Raw genomic sequence first — 22,250 nt, 5'->3', positions numbered from 1 at the left:
TTAATGCTTAAACATAAGCATTCTTAATGCTTAAACATAAGCATTCTTAATGCTTAAACATAAGCATTCTTATGTTTAACTCCTCAGTTTTGTTGATTTCTATTTCCAACCCTGATGTCTCAGCCTTAGACCCACATTTCAGATTATCTGCTGAACATTTCCATTCAAATGTCACCTCAAAATTCACTTTGGAATTGAATTCCTTGTCACCTTTCTAGAAAATCAGCTTTTCTTCTTGGAAGTCCTATTTCTGTTAGCAGCACCATCTCGTCTAATACAACAGGTTTAGATTCTTTAATTAGTTTCAGTTTTTCTCCACCAATCTCCCAATCAGTCAGTGCATTTAGCTTAACCTTCCCTCAAAATGTTTCCTCTATCTGTTCATTTTTCTCCATTCCTAGAGCTATCACTCTCGCATAAGTATCATAACTTTGGAAATTCCTGACAAGAAGTTCCCCATGTCTGCAGGCACAAACTCCTCGCAAAGGTACCCAAGACTCTCCTCAATGTGGACTTATTCCTGGGGGGATGGAAGAGCAGTGACCAGACTAGATTCTTCATTGATCCCACCACCTTTGCTCACTTGAGTCCTTTCCTACAGATTTTAATAAAGACTCCCCCAAAACTGGTATTTTATTCAAATACTACCACACTTTCCAAGGGCAATTTAACTCCCATGTATATCACTATGCTATCCTAGAAAATTCTAGCCCACAGCATAAGCCCTTTCTTTTATTTAAAGCACTGAGTCTTGTACACATCTATGATACTTGGTATGTTACAATTTAACTTTTCTCATGCGTATATAGTAGACACTAAATGATCATTGACTAAAGAACTACTAAACTGACTTAAAAATTCCTGAATTTCTAAAGGCATTGTTTTGTATATTTTGGTGATCAACAGGAGAATAAAACCTATAATGAGCATAATTTTTAAAATACAAACAAGGTCTGGTCTACAGAATATTACTGAGGATTATTTTCTAGCAACCCCACTAGTACTTATAAATAATCCTACATACCAAATGAACACTGTTCTTTTTAAGGTACAACTTGTAATGGAACTATTAATTTTTCACATTCCATGTTCATCAAGCAGTTTCAAATACAATGACATTATCTAAGCAATGTATCACTGGATTATACATCATCATTTTATTGGGGAAGAGAGTTAGAATACACTTTCTAGTACCTAGTTTGTGACGTCTTATTTGATATACAATTTGTGATAATGGTTTTCCACTGTGGGAAGAGATGGTCCCTGACATGTGCTTTCAGAAACAGAAAAATCATTTTTATCGTCTATTTTTTTTTTAAGATTTTATTTATTTATTTGACAGAGAGAGAGAGAGAGAGAGAAAACACAAGCAGGGAGAGGAGTGGGAGAAGCAGGCTCCCTAAGTAGGGAACCTGATGCTGGACTCAATCCCAGGACCCTGGGATCACCACCTGAGCTGAAGGCAGACGCTTAAGCCACCCGGGGGCCCTATTGTCTACTAAGTGTTATAGTATCATCTTTGGTGAAATTCATCTTATTTAAATACTAATAGTGGCAGTACACTCACCATATTTCTTACAATACATCACATTCAATGTATGAAGCTTTTCAAGATGACCTTAGGAAAGGATTCACCATCTTCATGTCACTACCTGTCATCACTATCTAAAAGCTGCAGGTATCACAGATGAGAGTTCCAAATGGAACTTGATGAAATTTAATTATCACAAAATAAGATTAAAAAAATCCTGTTATGTATTTAATTACAGGAGCTATAGCTTAAAGAAAGCTTAGATACAGTGTCAATATATTTACCAGATAAGAAATTTTCAAGGATAGTATTCCAAGTTTCTCCTGAATTTTCTAAAACTTGTCCTAGAATTCAGGAACTTAAAAAGCTCAAGAAAAGAATCTACCCTTCTGTTTCTTTGTGTTTTAGGCTGCATACTCTCTTTCCTGGGAGAGTGGAGGCAAAGATCCACTTGGGGAGGAAATCCTAAGAATAAATAAAGGGATTTTTTTTTTTCTCTTCTTGGTCAAGAATACAGTTACACTCACCTGAAATCAGTAAGGGAATAACGCAATTTTACTGCATAGTAGTTATACATTTTAGGAAATATAATCATGAAGAGAACATGGAAAACAGAGAAGAACAGAATGCATTAAAAAAGAAAGAAAGAAAAGGGGAGCCTGGTTGGCTCAGTCAGTGGAGCAGGTGACTCTTGATCTCAGGGTTGTGAGTTCAAGCCCCACGATGGGCACAGAGATTACTTACAAATGAAAAAAAAAGATCAAGAGATATCCTAATTATATCTAGTGATACATGTTTGACAGAACAGTTTAAAAAGAAATGTTACATTAAAGATGGCACTAACATAAAAAACTTGTTTTCCTCACCTTTTTGGACCTCCAACAACGGCAATACACAGCTTTATCTCCCAAATCCTCCATATCAAAAGCATGTACTATCTTGGGGTTGTCTTTCTGGATGTGAAGGTTTACCATAGATTTGTTGCGATGATCTTTAACATAAAATCTTTTGTAAGCTAGATAACCAACTGCAGCTGTCCCAGCAGCAATAGTAACTGCTGCGATCCATTCAACTAGAGCGGGGAAGGAAAACAGGAATAATCATCAAAACCGAAATATACACTAATAATGTGTATTTTTACTAACATGATATGTTTAGGAAATCCAGTTTTTGAGTTAAGCATTCCGATAGTCAAAAATTTTTTCTGTTAACAAAATAATCACAACACACTGGTGTAACAATTCTTGTTAAGACTTTCCCCAGCCTTTACTGAGGCAATTGCGTATTTTCTATTGAAAGATGATAGCTAAATTGAGATAGAGGAAAACTTAAAAAAAAAAAAGAAAAAAAGAAAAAAAGAAAAAAACCGATGTTTAATAATAATTTTTTTTTTTAAGATTTTATTTATTTACTTGACAGATCAAACAAGTAGGCAGAGAGGCAGGCTCTCTCCGCTGAGCAGAGAGCCCGATGTGGGGCTCGATCCCAGGACCCTGGGATCATGACCTGAGCCGAAGGCAGAGGCTTTAACCCACTGAGCTACCCAGGCGCCCCTTTAATAATAATTTTTAAAGTGTTCATAGATTTAAAATAAAATGCAAACCTGAAGATACCTACTGCTTAAAAAAAAAAACCTGATAAATAAAAAAATTCAGATTATAAAGACTACCCCCACCCAAAAAATCAGGAGGTGATTATGTTAACAAACTGACTCATCAGAGTTCATTTAAATAGTAGGTCCTTTAGTGATTTTAAAGTGCATAACCACAAACAGCATTGGTATCTGAAGAAAAAAAACAAACAAAAGGACAAATAAAACTAAGCCGCCCTTAAACATTCAAAGAAATATATCCAGCAGGATTCTGGGCTTCAGTCACTCAAAAGTTTTTGTTTTTGTTTTTTAAATTTAAAACTGCTTTCTCATTAGAGTAAAAGTCAGGTGTATTAAATCAGAATGTATTAATTTCTTATTTCAGAGAAAACATGAATATAATTACAGTTATATTCTCAATAAAGTCTAAATTTCCATTACCCACCAGTGGATGATGATTTGAATGCCCTACAAACGTCATTTTAAATTTAATGACATTTTTCTACTCAATATTTGCTTGACTAACAGACCATCTATTTTTCTTTTCATGTAGCTTTTCAAGGAGCCCTTAGAAACCCAAGCACTTAACTACCCCAGTTCCACAGAATGTTGGAGAGTAGAAAGTTCTGCATAGTCTGGTTAGTCTCAGCCTCAGAGGAGAGTTGTCTATTCCCAGCATGGAGTGAACTGCAGGAAGAAGTTGAACAGGGGTCAGGATAAACACACTGGACTGCTTCCCAGCACTTCCTGAGTCAGATCTTCTCTGTGTTTGTAATAAGTTCCCAGACTATCAAATAAAGTTCTAGAGAGATAAGTACAAAAAACACATTCCAAGAACAAATAAAAACATATAATGAATCATCAACTGTATGGCTTATTTGCACTATTGAGTCAAATTTCTTATTTGTGATTAATCACCCTTCCTAATAGTGCCCTACATTAAATTGGAGCTCATTGTTAGAAAACTATAATGGGAAGGAACAACCATTCTCACACTTCGTTCCTTTTATCTTGGGTCCTCTCTTTTAACTCATTCCTTGGATTCTACTTTCAACTACAGTATTCTCTACAAAACAGTTTTCCTTCCCACAATATTTCTATTCCTCCCTGCTAAAATCCTTTTAAAATAAACATTAACATTATGTCCTTCCCAGGTGCTACATGACTAAGACAAGTTATTTGACAGCTTCAAACTTTGGACTCACTAAAGAACGTTTTTAACTACACATTTTGTGTAGATTGGTCTTGAATTTTAGTGCAGCTTCATGATATTACCCTGTAGCAATTCCAAACAGGGCTGAAACTTCGCTCTGATTTCTAGCTTGGTTCATGATAGTCCTTTCTGATGTATTATTTACCATGGAACTCCCTTGAGAAAGGACTCAATGTTAGGAGCTATAGCAATCTGCTTCTAAGTTAATGGAAAGCCACTCTGATTAGCTAATGTACGTATCACAAAATGGGCTAAAATACTGCTATGCATAGTATATGTTCAATTATATTTGCTAAATATTATCTTTAGTATAAACTTAAAAGGAGGAAATATCCCAAAAGAATAAATTAACACAATAAAAATTAATCTTAGTTACACCCCACTTTTTAGGTGAATTATGAAGTAATCCCTAGCAGATTTGCTTTAATAGCGCCTGCATGTATCAAAAAGGTCTGAAACCCAAAGAACTAAAATCGGTTAAGATTAATTTGTCTCACAACATAAGAAAGAAATCCTATAGGAATTTCTACATGAAAATCGTAATAGGCCAAAAGAATCTTTCTTAACCATCAAAACAGTCTTCTATTCTCTTTTCTCATATTAGCCACTGAATCCATAGGACTTTTTTTTTTTAAACCTTTACTTCTCTGAATTTTTGACAGTGGAATAAATGACAGAATAACTGACACACACAAGAGGCAATAGCAAATGAAGAAATGGAAACTGAGTCTAGATATTATTGAAAAGTAGCTGCCCCACAGGGAATCAAAACACGCAGTGTTACTCTACCCCCTAACAAAGGTGACTTATGACCCTATATAAATGTCATAGTACCATATGTGTGCTAGGAAAATGGCTTTGCATTTGCTCCAGTGGGTTTTTCAGAATCAGGGCTAGATAAATTCTTAAGAATTTCCATCCCCCCTGACCCAAAAACCTAATTCTCTAATCTCATAGAGACAAATGTAAAAGTTCCCAGAATAAGAAATACGTTACTGTTTTATCATTTCATGATAAATGAATCTTTTTTTTTTTTTTTTTTTCTGGCAAAAAGCTGTGGATGCCACTGGCAACTCTAGGGAAAAGAAGGAAAAGGAAACCTGTAGAGATAGGCAAGAATGATGATTGCCTGAAAAGTCAACAATTAGAATAGAGAAAGAACTGAAAACCCAATATAACAAACAAATAAAAACAACAAAACCTAAGTAACATTTAGTTTTTGATAGTGGGCATATTCTATTAAGAATAAACACAACTTCAAAGGCAAAATGAGACTTTACTAAAGCCCAATTTTCAAAGACATTTCAGCTGGCACCTTTCAGACATTCTTTCCTAACCGGGGTCCAGAAAACTCCTGAGCACTACTTCTGCCTCTTCTGGTTTTACCCTCACTTCCCTTCTCTTATAAACATCTCTCAAGGTACAGTATTCCTACAGTTAGATCAAACCCCACCCTTCCCAATCTTGCTTAACCATGCTTTCTCTCTCTACAATACAATGAATAAGCCAATATAAAGAACAAAATACAGGAAATACATTTCTAAATAATCCTTTCCATTCTTACTCTTCCCTTGGTCTACTATTGTATAATATTGATTTGTATAGTAGAATACTGGTTTTCTCTCAGGATAATTCAGATACTGAAAACAATCTCTTGTTTATAACCCATTCCCCAGCTTTTCTCTTCTACTGCGGAAATTATTTTGTTTTAACTTAGACAGAAATCTCACCCTGTTTCTGTTCCTTTAGTCCCTTATCTGTCCAAAATGGTCCTCTCCTCCCCAGTGTCAACTGCCACAGAATCAGAATGTCCTTTTCTTCTCAGGAGAGGGGGAGGGGGACTATGTTTAAATCTTTCCCTCCCTAAGGTCTCTCTCCCAGATCGGCAGGCTGTGCCTGGTAATGTTTTTTTCTTAAGGCCTGGCTTACAGGTGGTGTTCAATGTTAGCTGAATAAAAAGAAATAACAGATTATTAATTCGAATTTGCAACTCCTTCTGTCTATTTTACCATCACATTGCTCTTACGCCAATTGACTTATCTTTGGCCTCATCTTAACATACTGTATAAGTGTGGGACTTAAACATTTCTTTATATTAAAAATAAAACTTTAGGAATGCCCGGGTCACTGAGTCAATTAAGTATCTGCCTTCGGCTCAGGTCATGATTCCAGGGTCCTGGAATGGAGCCCTGAATTGCATGGGGTTCCTTGGTCAGCGGGGAGCCTGCTTCTCCTTCTGCCTGCTGCACCTCCTGCTTGTGCACTCACGTACGCGTTCTCTCTCTCATAAATAAAATCTTAAAAAAATAAAAATAAAACTTTATTATGGAACACTTCAGACATATACAAGGATTACTATAATGAACTCCCATTTACCCTCACTCAGCTCCAACACGGATCAACTCACTGCCAATCCTGTTTCAACTATAGTCCCTAATGTCCCCCAATATTTATTTATTGTTTATAACCTAAAGGAGCAGATTCAATGACTTTTAGAGGTATCAAGGAGCAACACATATAGTAAACCTCCTAAAAGTCATATACTGGGTTGAGGAGGGGTCACTAAAGATGGGGGACTCCACTGTAGTGAAAGATGCTTAATGTTAGAAACTATAATAAACTAGTAGTATCTGGTATCACATAAAAAATAAGTTCAGCATAAGTATGTTGATTATACCTCAATAAGGGAAAAACAAAGGTTGGCATCACCCACTCAAAGTATATCAAGAACCATCTCATTGAATAGGATCTCTGGATTTCAATGCCAATGACTTATCCTCATTGACTTGCCCAGATTTACATCCTGGCCTGATCCCTATTAATTTATTTATAACCCACAACCCATTATTTTTCTTCTGAATACAAACAAGAATTCTACATGCATAGGCAACACCCTTTTTTTATTTAACATGTACTTACAAAGTACATACTATTTTTCAGCCCTTTATAATTATTAATCTATTTAGCTGAGAAGAGACATCTTTTCAATTCATCTTCCCCAAATTAAAAAATCAAAATTTCAGATTTTTTAGTGTGGTTTAAAAATTGGGAATAATTTGAGGTCTAAATATTACAAGGTGGACTCTCAATACATTATCTGTCCCTTCCTTGCCAAACTACTATGTTTGGAGAAGAAGATAAGAAGGTGCTGGATGAAGTGATTTACAAAGGTTTTGGACCTTTGCCCACAGCCTTTGCCTAACAACCTTTACACTTTTAAGTGAAATAAGAAGTAGTTACTTCTCATTACAAAGTTGAGTACTTCAAGTTTAAGCTGATAACCCTCTTCAACAAGCAATTTCCTATCCCTAGAAAACAGCAAGCCAATGGGAAAGTCACCTTTGGACTCCCTTATGGTTGGATTACACACACACACACACACACACACACACACACACACACACACAAAACAGCAAGCTAATGGGAAAGTCACCTTTGGATTCCCTTATGGTTGGATTACACACACACACACACACACACACACACAAAACAGCAAGCTAATGGGAAAGTCACCTTTGGATTCCCTTATGGTTGGATTAAACACACGCACACACACACACAAATTTGTCTCGATTGCAAGAAAGATTGGCCAGCAGGGAGTCTTAAGAAGTCCTAGGGTTCACTTACTTCACATTTCAATGGGCACTACACCCTGGGTTTAAAATACACAAAATGACTCCACATTTTAAAAACGTGTTGGAATCTTTCCATATCACAAAAGTGCAAACTGTCTTCCTATAAAATTATCAGTGGATCAAGTCATATGATTATCTTATTTTACACAATAGTTTTATTCCTGAGAAAATACAGGTTTGGATTTTTTAAAAAACAAAAACAAAAATCGCTATTTTAAGAGCACCAAGGTACCTCTATTTAAAGATGAGCATCCTTTGAAATAAGTTTTATAATCACCTCCTACAAACTTCATTAGTAAGTTAAAAATGTCATGGGCTATCATCCTAACTCTGCCAGATAACTTTTGGAAACAGACATGAAATTCTCCAATTTAAAGAACAGATTACAAAATTAGGTCTCAGGTTAACAGAGAGCCTTTACAGAACCCGGGCACTCTAGATGCTCAATATTTACTAAATGAATCAACAAGGCTCTTTTTAATTAGCTTCTGAACAATCTCTTTACTTTTACTTAACAACTGTTAAAGGTAACCAAACCATGAGGCGTGGCGTTTTATACCTGGGCAAAGTATTTTATTACTGGTGCACAGTATTATATTAACAGTTCTACCACCACCAAGAATTGTTATAACGTGAATCTCTACATTAATAGATTCTAGCAAATCTCTTAATTTTAACTGGACCTGTTTCCAAACGCCAGACTAGAGCAAAGGAAGCAAGGCTGAGAAAGCCGAGAGTTCAAAGAGCTCCGTTTTCAATCCTCTCTCCTGGACTACTGCCACGGAGTGGCAGATGCCAGAGGGATTAAAAAAAAAGGAAAAAAAAAAACCCACAATAACAACAACAAAAAACCTGGGAAAACTGAAGGTCTTGGGTTGGGTTTCTTTCCTTTAAAAAATGTGCAAAACTGAGATGTGATTAGTCACGCATTGCTTCAGGGTTGCAGAAAATTGATGGTCTGACTCCACGGTGATTTAAACTTGAGAAGGGGGAGCAGTTCTTTTTTTTTAAACCTTTCCTCTTTTCCAAGCTCTGTGATTTAAGAAAACAGAGGTGTCTCAAGGGAGAACAAGAAAAAAAAGCTAGCGGAGGAATCGTTAGGTTTTAGGACACGGCTAGTTAAGGAAAACGTGGTCCAGACTTGGGTAGATGCTTCCATGGCCCCAGTACCCCTTAGGCTTGGAGAGATCACCAATTCATACCGACATCGCCCCCTTTCCTGGTTTGGCCCAGGGAGTCCACAGGCCCGCCCTACGCCCTTCTACATCTCAAGGTTACAGGGCGGGCGGGCTCGCAGGGCAGCGGTAACTAACAGCCCAGAGAGGAGCTGAGGAAGCTGCAACCGGTGCGCAGGCCTCCAGCCTCACCCGCTCCCAGGCCCCACTTCACCTCGTACGCTGGAAGTCAGACTCATGGCGCCGTCGCTTGCAAGGAGTGTGCACAGGACACTAAGCACAAAGAGGCTCTTGCAGAGGCCCGGAGTCAAGGTTCGAGAAACGTCCTACGCGTACCGACTCCAGGCCGCTACGGCGCAGGCGCCGCGGCTGGCCGTGAGCCGGTGTGTATTGCCACTCTAGTTGATGCTGAGCATGCGCGGAGCTGCGTCCCAGTCTAAAGTCTTGAGTCCGGATTTTGACAGCGGGAAAGTAGGGAGGAGACCTAGAGCGGTAGCAACTGAGTGTGCGCAATCGTATGGGGCGGAGTCCTGGAACCTGGGGCAGGGCTTGGAGAATAGAGATTCCAGGTCAGATTTAAGTCTTTTCCAGGTGTGCGGGTTTCTTACGCCAGGTGCTGGTAGTACACTTGACATAATCAGGTATCTAAGATTTTATCTACAGTTTTCTTGCTCAGTTCGGCACCTGCAAGGCCACAACCAGTTTTCATTATAAAATGCCAGTGGCAGACAAGTCCTATTTCAGAACCTCACCTCGCTCACGGTGTACGTCACTTTCTAATGCTTTTGAGCCAGTTATCCATTGAGGACCCTGGAACCCGCGCTAAGGGCTGAGTAGGAGAAACAAAGCGGCTTATTTCTTCAAAAAAAAATGTACTCAAAAAGATACTAAGATTATTCTCTATCTCCTACAGTCTGCAATTAGTGTCAGTTACAAAATATTTTATAAAAGCGGCTTAGGGGCCCAAATTTGGGAAGGGGGGTTAGAATTAACTCAAAGGGTGTTTTGAAGATGCATTTTCTAAGAAGCTGCTTGTTTTTACTCTTCTCGTTTCCATGCGTGATGGGAACCGGAGGGAGTTGATTGCAGGGTAGCCTCCCAAGCCAGGACCTCCCAATTCTCAACACGTGACTGATTGCTCCTCACACCTGCAAGCCCCTGGAGTCTTTGAGCCGGACCCCAGGAAGCGCTGAAACGCCCAGTGAATGAATGAAGCTACAATAGCCCGGCCGGCACCGTAAAGCCAGCTCAGCGGTGGGGGGTGAGAAAGACCGCGAGGGCCCTTGCCCCATCCGGTAGCCTTCCGTTCGCGCTGGCTGCGCCAGGCTCCCGCCCCGCTGCAGGGGGTCCCGTCGGGCAGCCTCTGGGCATGCTCAGTAGCAGCGGCGGCCGCGGGTCGCGCAGTCGGAAGCTCGCGGCTGCGGCGGCGGTGCAGGCGGCGCTGACGCGCTCGGCAGCTGAGGGGACTGGAGGACGGCGGGAGGGGGCGGGGGCGCAGGAGGTGGGGCCGCCCTCGCCGTCAGGGCCCCAGGGAGAGCGGGGCGCCGCCGCGGCCGCCGCTCCTCGCCTCGGTTCCGTTTCCAGGGCTGAGCCGGCAACGGTAGCCGCAGCGGCAGAGCAGCAGGAGTCGGGAGCCGCGCTCCGCCGAGAGTTAGGCAGGGGAGCGCTCGCGCTTCCGCGGCGTCATGGGCCCCCTTCCCGGGCCTCAACGGGCACCAGCCGCGGGAACCCCCGGGCCTCCTCGCGGCCAAGCCTAAGCGACCCTCGGGTTCTCCGGCTCCCCCTCCTTCCGCCTTATTTTTTTCCTGTTCTCACTGCGGCTATACCTTCAGCTTCGGCTCTCCGTTATGGCAACGGAGCCGCCATCCCCCCTCCGAATTGAGGCGCCCGGCCCCCCAGAAATGCGGACCCCACCGGTGAGCGAAGCCCCCCCCGAGGGCACTCGGAAGCCGGCAGGCGGCAGGCTCTGCTTCCTCAACGGATGCGTGCCCCTCTCGCATCAGGTGGCTGGGCACATGTACGGGAAAGACAAAGTGGGTAAGTGGGGGGGTGGCGTGGGGCTCGCCGCTCCGCTTTCGCTTGTGTGAGCCCCCGGCCGGCCGAGGCAGCTTGGCGCTCACTGGCTGGGCTAGACTCCCCTCCTGTTTGCGCACAGCACCCCAGGCCTATTCCGCTGTTCCCCGGAGCCTCGAGACCCATGCAGCAGAGGCTCGAAAGGCGGGGGGGGATTTCTAGGGTGGGGGGCATTAGGCCAGCCGCGGGAGTTGGGGGGGAGAGGAGTGCCTGATCTTCCCAGGAGGGTGGTTGTTGATTGGAGACGGCGTAGTTAGTGAAAAATAGGAACTTACTGAACGGGGAAGTAAATTCTCCCCTGAGCACAAGGTCTGTTTATTATAGGCGGGGAGCAATTGCACAAGAAAAGGAATGAAATGCAGATGATGCTAATCTAGTGCTTCTCTTCTGTGTGCAGCTGCATAGCTGGAGGGGAAGAAAAAACAGGGCTTATTTCATTTATTTATTTACTGGGAACGTTTTATTGGCTTATCCAGGATCTTTCTCCCCATTCCTTTGAGAGGTTTTTCCTGGTGTCTCCTGGGTTTTTCAGGAGGCGTGGTTCGGTAATGCAGAAACTCGAATTTCGTGGTAGGAAATATACCCTGCTGTTACTAGAAAGGTACACAGTTAAGGCATTCAGTTATTCTTGATTATCTTTTTAAGACTGTGTCATGGTCTGTGTAACACATTTTGTGAGCCCACCACGTTTAAAGCACAATGTAGGACCTAACGCGGTTGATTGTCTTGGTGATGTAAAAGTTGAGTTTAGGAACCGTAATTCACCTAGTTTACTCACACTGGTTCTCCGGGCCATGATTACTTGGGGAATCTGATGTATGAGTATGTGAGTATTGCAGATCTTAGACTTAGAAACCATTAGATACAGTTTGGTTTATGTTAGTAAAATGATTCGGGCTTAGGGTAGTAAGATAATATTGACATTTTTAGAAGAGTAACTGAGGCCAAGCCTGGTTAAGTGGCAAGCCTGAAGTCACACGTGACTGCGTGTTAGATTCGGGACACCAAGGGTCATGCCTCAGAACACTGTACATCGTGTATTGTTCTTGCAGATAACTCATCCAACAAGGATTTTTGAAAGTGGATGAGTATTTGTTTGAATCTTTGTATGTATGTTATTTCTCAAAGAGCAGTATTTCTTCCTGCTTTTATCTTTACCCACCTTTCTTTTTTCATGGTGAAAGTTAGGTGTTAATGATGATGTCATGTAGACTCTGCCTTTGTCCCCACTGAACTGTGAGTTCCTTTAAGTTAGGGACCAAATCTGTTTATCCTCATAGCCTTGTCCAGGGATTGGGGCTCGGTTAAATTGGGAAATGTTGAAAGAGTGAAAAATGACAGTTCTTTTAGTACACAGAGGCAAGGAAACAAATGTAGTTCTCAAGGTGCTTAGCCTAGATGTAAGGAAACAGCTTAAGATGCTTTGCACAGACACATTTTTGTGTGTGTCTCTTCTGGTATTGAAAGTTTGAGAGTAATTATGGAATTATTGTTAGTAAATTTATACTGCATACCTACTGATTTATTTTAATGAATTGTAATGATAATATTCCTAATAGTATTTTAGAAGCCTTAAAAAAAGTAATTGTTTCCTAAGGGTCCCTAGAGATCGACTCATGTACAAAGGAAAATAGATAAAATACCGCAGAATACACACAATTTCGATGGTGATTGTCATTTGAGAGTGTAACCACTGCTTATCAAAGTGTGTAATAGTGAACCTATTCAGCCTATTCACAAATGTACTCTAAATGTGACTTTATACCACATTGCAAACAGTGGCTGAAAGTTGTTTTGGCACCCAAATTACCTAATTGAAGGAGTAGTTGAGATTCTAAAAGTCCTTAATTTTATTTATTATTGCATTCAGTTTAAAAAATTTTGTAAGATACTCTTGACTAGGGATTGTCTGTATCACTAGTGCACAATGCCTCAAACATACTGTGCTAGCAACCTAATAAATATTTTATTGAATTTAATTCATAGTTATTTACACAGCCTAGCATGTATTATTAATGAAAGGACACCTGAATGATGATAATCTTATGTATTCATAAAATGGATAACAAGATGCTCAATAATTCAAAGTTCAAGAATTTATTGTGTCTCTCTACTACCATAAATCACAGTTGTAAAGTACTTTGTGTAGATTATACTTTGGCTTGGCTGTCAACTGAAATTTTCAGAGTTAATTTTCTTAAAGACATTGTGTGGATATTTGTTTTGCCTTTTAAAATTTTTCTTACTGCCATTAACTAAGGGTTTTTCAGTTTTGGATTGATAATCTATCTTACCTATTTCCAAAAAGGAGTTGTTGGTTTTGTTAAATAAAAATTAAAAACATGAAACCAATTGCACAAAAGTACTTGAATGTAAAAATAGATCTTGTTATAGTTGAGTAATAAGAATATGTTACAGTTCTGCTATCAGAGTAATATTTTGTGTTCTTCACTGAAGTATGATTTCAGTCTTATATCTAAGAATACAAAGTGTTGTTTTGTTTTTTTTTTTTATTGTAAAAGTAGTACATAATCTTTTAGGAAAAAAATTCAAATGGTGTAATAGTACCCTTCTACCTACTCTCCCTCTCCTATAGGTAGTCACTGGTAACTATTCCTGGTGCAACTTCTCAGGTTTTTGTTTCTGGGCACATATGTAAATACACTAACAGAACTCTAATTTTTGTACAAATAGATATATCAGCAACTTTTTTTTTAAAAGATTTTATTTATTTATTTGATAGAGATCACAAGTGGGCAGAGACAGGCAGAGAGAGAGAGGAGGAAGCAGGCTCCCCGCTGAGCAGAGAGCCCGATGATGATGTGGGGGCTCCATCCCAGGACCCTGGGAACATGACCTGAGCCAAAGGCAGAGACCTTAACTCACTGAGCCACTCAGGCGCCCCGATATATCAGCAACTTCTTAAAAATTCTGTATTATGTAGTATATCCATATTTTTGTATTCATAATACACTTCATACTTTTAAAAAAAACTGTTGTATTCCATAGTGTGAATCTATCACAATTTATTCCTCTTGGGATAGATTTTTATATTTTCACTATTTTTTTTTTTTTTGCTATTTTAAGTAGTGTATTAAACATTTTTGTATAATATAGTATACTTAACACATTGTGTAAAATTTTCTATAGGGAGGTTTCACAGTCTTCATAGGGAGGAATTTGGTTTAAATTCCCAAAGTTCACCAGAGTTAGCATGAAATCCTTTTTCTGTTTTATTATTTAACATGTACCATTAATTTCTTTCAAAATTCCTTAAAGTTTCAAACAAATATTGAAATCCTGTATTTGTTTCCTGATCTAAGGATATAGAAATGAGGTAGTCTGAGTAAAAGAAGGATTTAAACTGGTGTTATCTATTTTGGCTTATGGTCTGTTTTATTAGATATGTTCTAAAACTAATTGACTTAAAATAATTTCAGACTTACTGGAAAGTTGCAAAGACAGTATAGAGAACTTAACATTTTATGGAATTTCTTTCTCTTGCATATTATTTATTGGGGGGGAACTATTTGAGGATAGGTTGTATATATCTTGTCCCTTTATACAGTAATATGTCAGTGTGTTTTTCTGTAACCATGGCATATTTATCAAATATATGAAATTTAACAGTGATACAGTGCTTTTATCCATAATCCATATTCTAATTTTGTCAGCTGTTCTGGTCTTTTATCATACTTGTTTTTCTCAGTCCAGGATTTAGTTAAGGATCATTTATTGCATTTAGTTGTCATGTCTCTCAGAATCCTTTAATTTGTAACAGCTCCTCAGCCTTTATCTTTTATGACATTGTCATTTTTTAAGAGTACCAGCTAGTTATTTTATGAAATGTTCTTTTTTTTTGGATTTCTGATGGGTTGTTACGGTAAGATTCAGGTGATGTGTTTCTGACTGGATTATTATAGAAGTGCGTTCTCCTCAAGGTATCACATCTGGAGGCCTTCAGTGTCCATCTGTCCATTATTAGTGATATTTATTTTGATCATCTGGTCCAGTTATGGTCTGGCTTCTCCAGCATGTAGTTAATATTTTTCACTTTGCAACTAATAGTGCAAATTATTGGAGAGACACTTTGAGATCATGGACATATCCAGATCCTCCTCAGACTTCATCTCTATATTTGGCATCTATTGGTGATTTTTGCCTGAAGCAGTCTTTACTCTGAAAGTTGAAAAATTGTGATTTTTCTCTCCAGTTCTATCACTACCTCTATTTTCACAGTCAGCATTCTAAAAACAGCCCTCACTTTACTCCTGTATATGTCCTTTATTAATAGTTTGGACCCATAGATTCTTATTTTATAGTGTCATGACCCATTATAGAACATATTTATTTTGGTGTTCAAATTGTCCCAGATTTGTTGAGTGGGAGTACTTCCTTCCTTTCTGTCACAAGTTATTTTAGACTTATACTTTCCCTTCCCAATTCTAGAGCCAGCAGTTGCTTTCAGGAGTCCTGGTTCATTTTCAGTGGGAAATGGTATTTTGAAACTAAGATCTGGGTGCTAGATGTGCTCATTGCTATTGGAGTGTTATTGCTTCTTGGCCCTTCCAAAGAACATAACTGAGAAGAATGTATAAATATTTAGAAATCATAATTTATACTGGTATTTCCAATTTCTTTCCAGTACCACAGAGTTCTTTCCTTTCCTAATTCTAAATTTGTATTTCTCATCTACCTCAGTGAGAACCCTGGCTCGCAACATTTTTAATGTTCTTGTGTGTGTGTGTGTGTGTGTGTGTGTTTTGGTTTGTATGTTTTGCTTGTTCCTGTAATTTTCAGAATTTCTATACCCCTACTACCACAGAAAACAAACCTAGAATAAAGAATTCAAGATGAGATTCCCTTATACTAAGGGTATGTGGTTGGAAACACTTCAGAAGCTATTGGATTAGGGGTTTGTGGGGTGGGGGAGGTTATTTTTCCCCCCTCTTCTCTAAGGTAATATTATTTATTTGAAAAACAGTTGGATTCATTTGTGTTTAAATTCAGTTCCCTCCCTTCATTTTTATTTAATTATGTATTTTTGAATGTTTATAAAATTAACATTCTTCCAAAACTTAAAACTTTACAGAGAGATCTATCAGAAGTGTCACTTCATTCTCTGTCACTCCACCCATTTCTCAACATCCTTTGTAGGTAACCACTCTCGTTTTCTGATTTATCCTTGCTAAGTTACTTGTTGCAAGAACATGCAAATCTATATAAATTTTCGTATTTTTCTTTCTTCCTGGCATAAAAAGTAGTACACTTTATCTACTGTTTTGCACTTCAATTTTAAACTTAATATATTTTAGAAATCAGTAGTATCAGTTCATAGAGTGCTTCCTCATCCTTTTTAACAGTCAGTTGTACTCCATTGTGCATATGTACCCCAGTTTTTTCAGTCAGTTTCCTGGATTTGCTTTTAGACTTATATTTATTTTCATTGATTTGTTTATCATAGAAGTAATATCCCATTGTCTTAATTCAGTGAGGAATTGAGTATTAATGTATGGTGGAGTAAGCATCCTGTTTTCTTTTTTGAGATTGTCTTGATGATTTCTGATCCTTTGCATTTCCATATAGATTTTAAATGAACCTGTAATTTTTCCCAAGAAACGGTAAGATTTTTGTGTTTGCTTTGAGTCTATAGGGTGCTTTGGTGAAAATTGATTTCTTTATAGTACTTGAGTCTTCCAATACATGAACATAGCAGATTTCTCCATTTATTTAGGCCTTCTTAAATTTCTTTTAGTCATAGTTTTCATTGTAGAGGTCTTACACAGTATTCGCTAGATTTTTCCCTAAGTATTTGAGTTACTATAAATTATACTGCCTTTTTTAAGGAATTTTTATTTTATTTTGGGAAAATTTCAAACTGAAAAGTTGCAAGAATAGTATAACCAATTAATGTATACCATTCATCTAGGTTTACCTGTTATTAATATTTTGCCACATTTGCTTTATCACTTTCTACTTGATAATGATTTAGCAGAACCATTTAAGATTAAATTGCAGACATTATAAAACCTTTTCCTCTAAATAACTCCTAAAAATGAGAACATTTTCTTACCTAACCATGGTACAGTGATCAAATTGAGAATATTTAACATTAGGCTTTTGTCATTTTTTTTCCCCTGTAATATCCATTGTAGCAATTTCCCCCATCCAAGACTGCATGTTGCATTTAGTCGTTAGGACTCTTTAGTTACCTATCATTTGGAGCAGTTTTTCATTTTTTTCTTTTATTTCATAACTGTGAAATACTTGAAGAGTAAAGGCTTTGGTCAGAACACTATTTGAGTTACATTGTATTCTTGAAGCATCATAAGCACAGGATGTCAGTTGCATCACTGGTGATGTGACTTTGACAACTTGGTTAGGTGATACCTGACAAGTTTCCCACTGTAAAGTTTTCATTTTTCCTATTGGCATTAAGTAATTTGAGAGGAATAAAAAAAGACTGTTGGAGACTGTTAAAAATCCTGTTCCTCAGTTTTCACCCAGCATTATAAGCATATATTGACGGTATTTGACCAACTTGCTACTGTGGTAGTTGCAAAATGGTAATAACTGTCATTCCTGTTAAATTTGTTAGTTGGCATCCTGCTTTAGGGAATTGTAGGTTTCCCTTCTCTCTCTCTTGCTTTCTTTCATTATAAGGATTTTTCCAGACTTCAGGCAATGTGTCTTATCCATTATTGTTACTACTACTTACATTGATGCCCATCTTGTCCCAAGTTTGGGCAGTGGGAGCTTCTTCAGGCTGGCTACTTGGTCTTTTCAACATTTCCCATTTTTCTTTTGAAGCACTTTCTCACTTTCTAGCATAAAAAAGATTTCTGTGTTTGTCTTGTACTTTTTCTGTTCCAGCCCTGGAACAAGCTTATTTTTCTTTAAGAACCTGCTTCCTTTAGGGAAGAATGGTATTTAAAATCCAGAGTATGGGCACCAGGTATACTCATTGCTCCTTGGGTATGGTTGCTGGTTTTCCTTAAGCAGATTGGACTAAGAGATACATAATTTAATATTTTTAAAATTTGGGTTCATACCTATACCTATAATTTAAACCTAATACCACAGGGTTTTTCTTTACCTTCCCCTGTTCTGTATTTATATATCTCTTCTTTCTCTTTGAGAATTCTGTCTTATCCAAAATATCAACGTATTTACTCATACTGAAATATTTCAACCAACTTTGCATTCCTGGAATAAGTCCTCATGGTCGTGATAATATATTACTGGATTAAGTTTACTGATGTTTCATTAAATATTTTTACAACTGTGTTCATGAGGTCTATAATATTCTTTTAAGTCTTTGTTGGGTTTTTTAAAAAGAGTATGCTGGTTTTGGGTCACCTGGGTGGCTCAGTGGGTTAAGCCGCTGCCTTCGGCTCAGGTCATGATCTCAGGGTCCTGGGATCGAGTCCCGCATCGGGCTCTCTGCTCAGCAGGGAGCCTGCTTCCCTCTCTCTCTCTCTCTCTCTCTCTGCCTGACTCTCCGTCTACTTGTGATCTCTCTCTGTCAAATAAATAAATAAAATCTTTAAAAAAAAAAAAGAGTATGCTGGTTTCATAAAATTAGTGGGGAAATGTTCCCCACTTTCCTGTTTTCTAAAAAAAATTTGGGAAGAGTGCTATTATCTTTTTCTGTAAATGTTTGATAGAATTTACTGTTGAAACCATTTTGGCCTACAGTTATCTATAAAGATATTTAAAATTATGAATTCAGTGTTCTTCATAGACCTAGGGCAACTCGGGTTTTCTGCTTCTTGTGTTTTAATTTATGTGTAAAGGAGTTTATTCATTTTATTTAAGTTGGATTTATTGGTATGAAGTTCATAACTCTCTTATGACTTTAATGCTTATAGCATTTATCGTGACACCCCATCTTTCATTTATTCCTAATTATGGTAATTTGTGTTTTTCTTGCTCCATCTAGCTAGAGTTTTATCCGTTTTATTGATCTCAGAGAATCTTTTTCATTGATTTTTTTTCCTGTTGTCTATTTTTATTTCATTGTTTTTGTTTTTATTTGCTCCTGCCTTTCCACTTATTTTGGGTTAATATTTTACTTTTTTCTAGCATCTTAAGTTTGAACTCCCCTTTCTTTTTCTTTTTTTCTAATAGAAGCATTTAAAACTACTCATTTTCCTCTGAGTTCTAAGCAGTACTTCAGATACATTTCACAAATTTTGTTATGTTAGTTTTTATTATTGTTTAGTTAAAAATGTTTTTAAATTTCCTTTGTGTATTTTGATCCATGGATTAACTACAAGTGTGTTTACTTCTCATCTATTTGGTATTTTCCCAAATATCTTATTTCCATTATGGACAGAGAATATTCAATCCTTTTAAATTTAAACTTTTTTTTTTTTTAATCACTCAGCACATGGTCAGTCTTGGTAAATGTTCCATTTGTACATGAAAAAATGTGTATTCTTTTGGATATAGTATCCTGTACCTGTCAATGTGATTGTTTGATACTGTTGTTTAGTTTTATGTGTCACTACTAATGTTTTATCAATTTTTGAGAGAGTAATTGCAGGTTTGTCTCTCTTCTCAGTTCTGTCACGTTTTTTTTTTTTTTTTTTTTTTCACTTATTTTGAAGTTCTTATTAGGTACACACATTTAGGATTGCTGTGTCTAAATGAATTGACTTATGAAATGTCCCTTTTTACATATGATAACATTCCTTTTTCTTGAGTTCTCTATTATTAACATAGTCCGATATATGGTAATAATAATATGTTAACTTTCTTATGAATGGTAGTTGCTAGTATAGTCTTTTTTCCTAACCTTTTACTTTTAACTCATCCTTGTCTTTATATTTAAAATATCTAGGAATTTGGGGGCGCCTGGGTGGCTCGGTGGATTAAGCGTCTGCCTTCAGCTCAGGTCATGATCTCAGGGTCCTGTGATCGAGCCCCGCATTGGGCTCTCTGCTCAGCACAGAGCCTGCTTCCCCCTCTCTCTCTGCCTGCCTCTCTGCCTATTTGTGATCTCTCGCTCTCTGTGTCAAATAAATAAAAAAAAAAATGTCTAGGAGTTTGTATTTTCTATCCTATTTGGAATTCCCATCTCTGTGTTTTTAGGTTTTTCATTAGTTTTAGAACATTTTAGACATTGTCTTGTCAAGTATTTCCTCATACCCTTTCTGTCATTTAAAAACTTTTCCCTTCATCTTTTTCAATAACTTGTTTACATAATTGAGATTAAATAGAATGTATAATCATTTTAGCATATTTGAATTTTTCATGTCATATATTTTTTTCTCATAATAAAAGCAGTGTGTTTATTATAGAAACTCCTGGAGAAAGTTACAAAAAAAGAAATAAAAATTACCTAGAAAGTTCTTGCCACAGATAGAAATTTTAACATGCATTTATTTTACATAGTAAAATAATCCCACTACGTACATAATTTTTTCATTGTAGTTAAAAAAAAAAGCCCCACATCATTAAATTTACCATATTAATCATTTTAACCATACAGTACAGTAGTGTTAACTCTACATTTTTGTGCAACATATCTCTTGGAACTTTTTCATCTTGCAAAAGTGAAACTATTCCTTGAGCAACAAATTCCCCTCTCCCTTCCTCCAAGACCTGGAAACCAGCATTGTAATTGCCGTTTCTAAGAGTTTGACTACTTTAAATACCTTATGTAAGTGGAATCATGCAGTATTTGTACTTCTGTGACTGTCTCATTTCACTTAACATATGCCATCAAGGTTCATCCATATTGTAGCATGGAATAAAGAATTTCCTTTTTTAAGGCTGAAAAATGTTCCATTATATGTATATTATCACATTTTTTAAATCTTTCATCTGTTGATAGACATTTAGGTTACTTCCACTTTTGACTATTGTGAATCATGGCTTCAGTGAACATGAGCATGCCTTTTCTTTTTTCTAGGATTCTAATAGTTATCTTAGGCTGTTCGATATTATTCCACAGATTGTAGATGCTTTCTTCTAACTTTTTCCACTTTTTTTTTTTTTCCTGTTTGTGTTTCAGTTTGGGTAATTGCTGTTGACTTGTCATCAGACTCCCTGATTCCTTCCTCTTCTATATTTTGTCTGCTTATGAGCCCATGGAAAGCATGTTTTTGTCTCTTTACTCTTTTTTCTTCTTTTTTTTTTAAATTTCTTTTTTTATTTGAGAGAGAGTGAGCAAGAGAGGAGAGAACACAAGCCAGGGAAGGGACAGAGGGAGAGAGGAGCAGACTCCCCACTGAACAGGGAACCTGTTGGGGGACTGGATCCCAGATCTCTGGGATCATGACCTGAGCTGAAGGCAGATACTTTCCTGACTAAGCCACCAGGTGCTGCTCCCTTTTTCACATCTAACTTTCCATTTGTCTCTTAAGTTTCTGTACTGAAATTCCCCATCTTTGCATGCATGTTACTTACCTTTTCTGTTATAATCTTTAACATGTTAATTGTGGTTATTTTAAGTTCCTTTGATAATTCTGACATTTGTATCATCTCTGAAACTCTTCTATATGTTGCATCTTCTTTTGGAAGTGTTTTTTCCCCTTGCTTTTTCATATGTCTTGTAATTTTTTATTAAATTCTGGACATCACATGTGAGACTGAACAGTATTTATGACTGAAATGAATATACCTCTTCTGCTAGGCAGTTAGTGTTGGTGATTGAGCCAATCTAGTCAGAAATAGAGCTAAGTTTGAATTTTGTTGTTATACTTACTTTCTGTTATGAACTGAATGTTGTGTTGCCCCAAATTCATACACTGAAGGAACAACCTTCTTCGGTATGATTGTATTTGGAGAGGGTCTTTGTGGGGATAATTAAGATCAATGAGGGCATAAGGGTAGGCCTGACCCAAAAGGATGAGTGTCCTTATAAAAAGAGACATGAGAGTATGTTTTTTCTCTCACTGTCTCCACTATGTGAGGACAAAATAAGAAGGCAGCTGTCTACAAGCTAGGAAGAAAACTCTCACCAGGAGCTAAATAGACTGTCATCTTGATCTGTGACTTCCAGCCTCTAGAATTGTGAAAAAAT

General features: G+C 37.7%; 2 protein-coding genes across 5 annotated transcripts in view; one reads left to right on the top strand and one right to left on the bottom strand.

Annotated features, from left to right (window-relative positions):
- The window catches only part of LOC111145338 (CDGSH iron sulfur domain 1), a 17,384-nt gene extending 7,853 nt beyond the window's left edge, over window positions 1-9,531 (bottom strand). The window contains exons 1-3 of one of the 4 annotated variants that reach the window (XM_022500181.1): window positions 9,360-9,531; window positions 3,715-3,809; window positions 2,398-2,603 (exon numbers count right to left, since the gene is read on the bottom strand). In XM_022500181.1, coding sequence (XP_022355889.1) covers window positions 2,398-2,603; window positions 3,715-3,754 — 246 coding nt within the window. In that variant the 5' untranslated portion in view covers window positions 3,755-3,809; window positions 9,360-9,531. Of the gene's footprint in view, window positions 1-2,397; window positions 2,604-3,714; window positions 4,024-6,065; window positions 6,283-9,359 lie in introns of those variants that run through there. The other 3 variants (XM_022500180.1, XM_022500182.1, XM_022500179.1) reach the window with 3 other exon arrangements.
- A 1,355-nt stretch (window positions 9,532-10,886) lies between these two features.
- The window catches only part of LOC111144965 (inositol polyphosphate multikinase), a 47,577-nt gene continuing 36,213 nt past the window's right edge, over window positions 10,887-22,250 (top strand). Inside the window, exon 1 of the mRNA XM_022499599.1 lies at window positions 10,887-11,182. Coding sequence (XP_022355307.1) covers window positions 10,993-11,182 — 190 coding nt within the window. The 5' untranslated portion in view covers window positions 10,887-10,992. The remainder of the gene's footprint in view (window positions 11,183-22,250) is intronic.

Source organism: Enhydra lutris, unplaced genomic scaffold (assembly GCF_002288905.1).
Source record: "Enhydra lutris kenyoni isolate GAN:26980312 unplaced genomic scaffold, ASM228890v2 scaffoldscaffold12, whole genome shotgun sequence".
In the NCBI taxonomy this organism is placed as follows: Eukaryota; Metazoa; Chordata; class Mammalia; order Carnivora; family Mustelidae; genus Enhydra; species Enhydra lutris.
The sequence above is the reverse complement of the archived record's forward strand: the minus strand, read 5'-3'. Positions and strand labels throughout refer to the sequence as shown.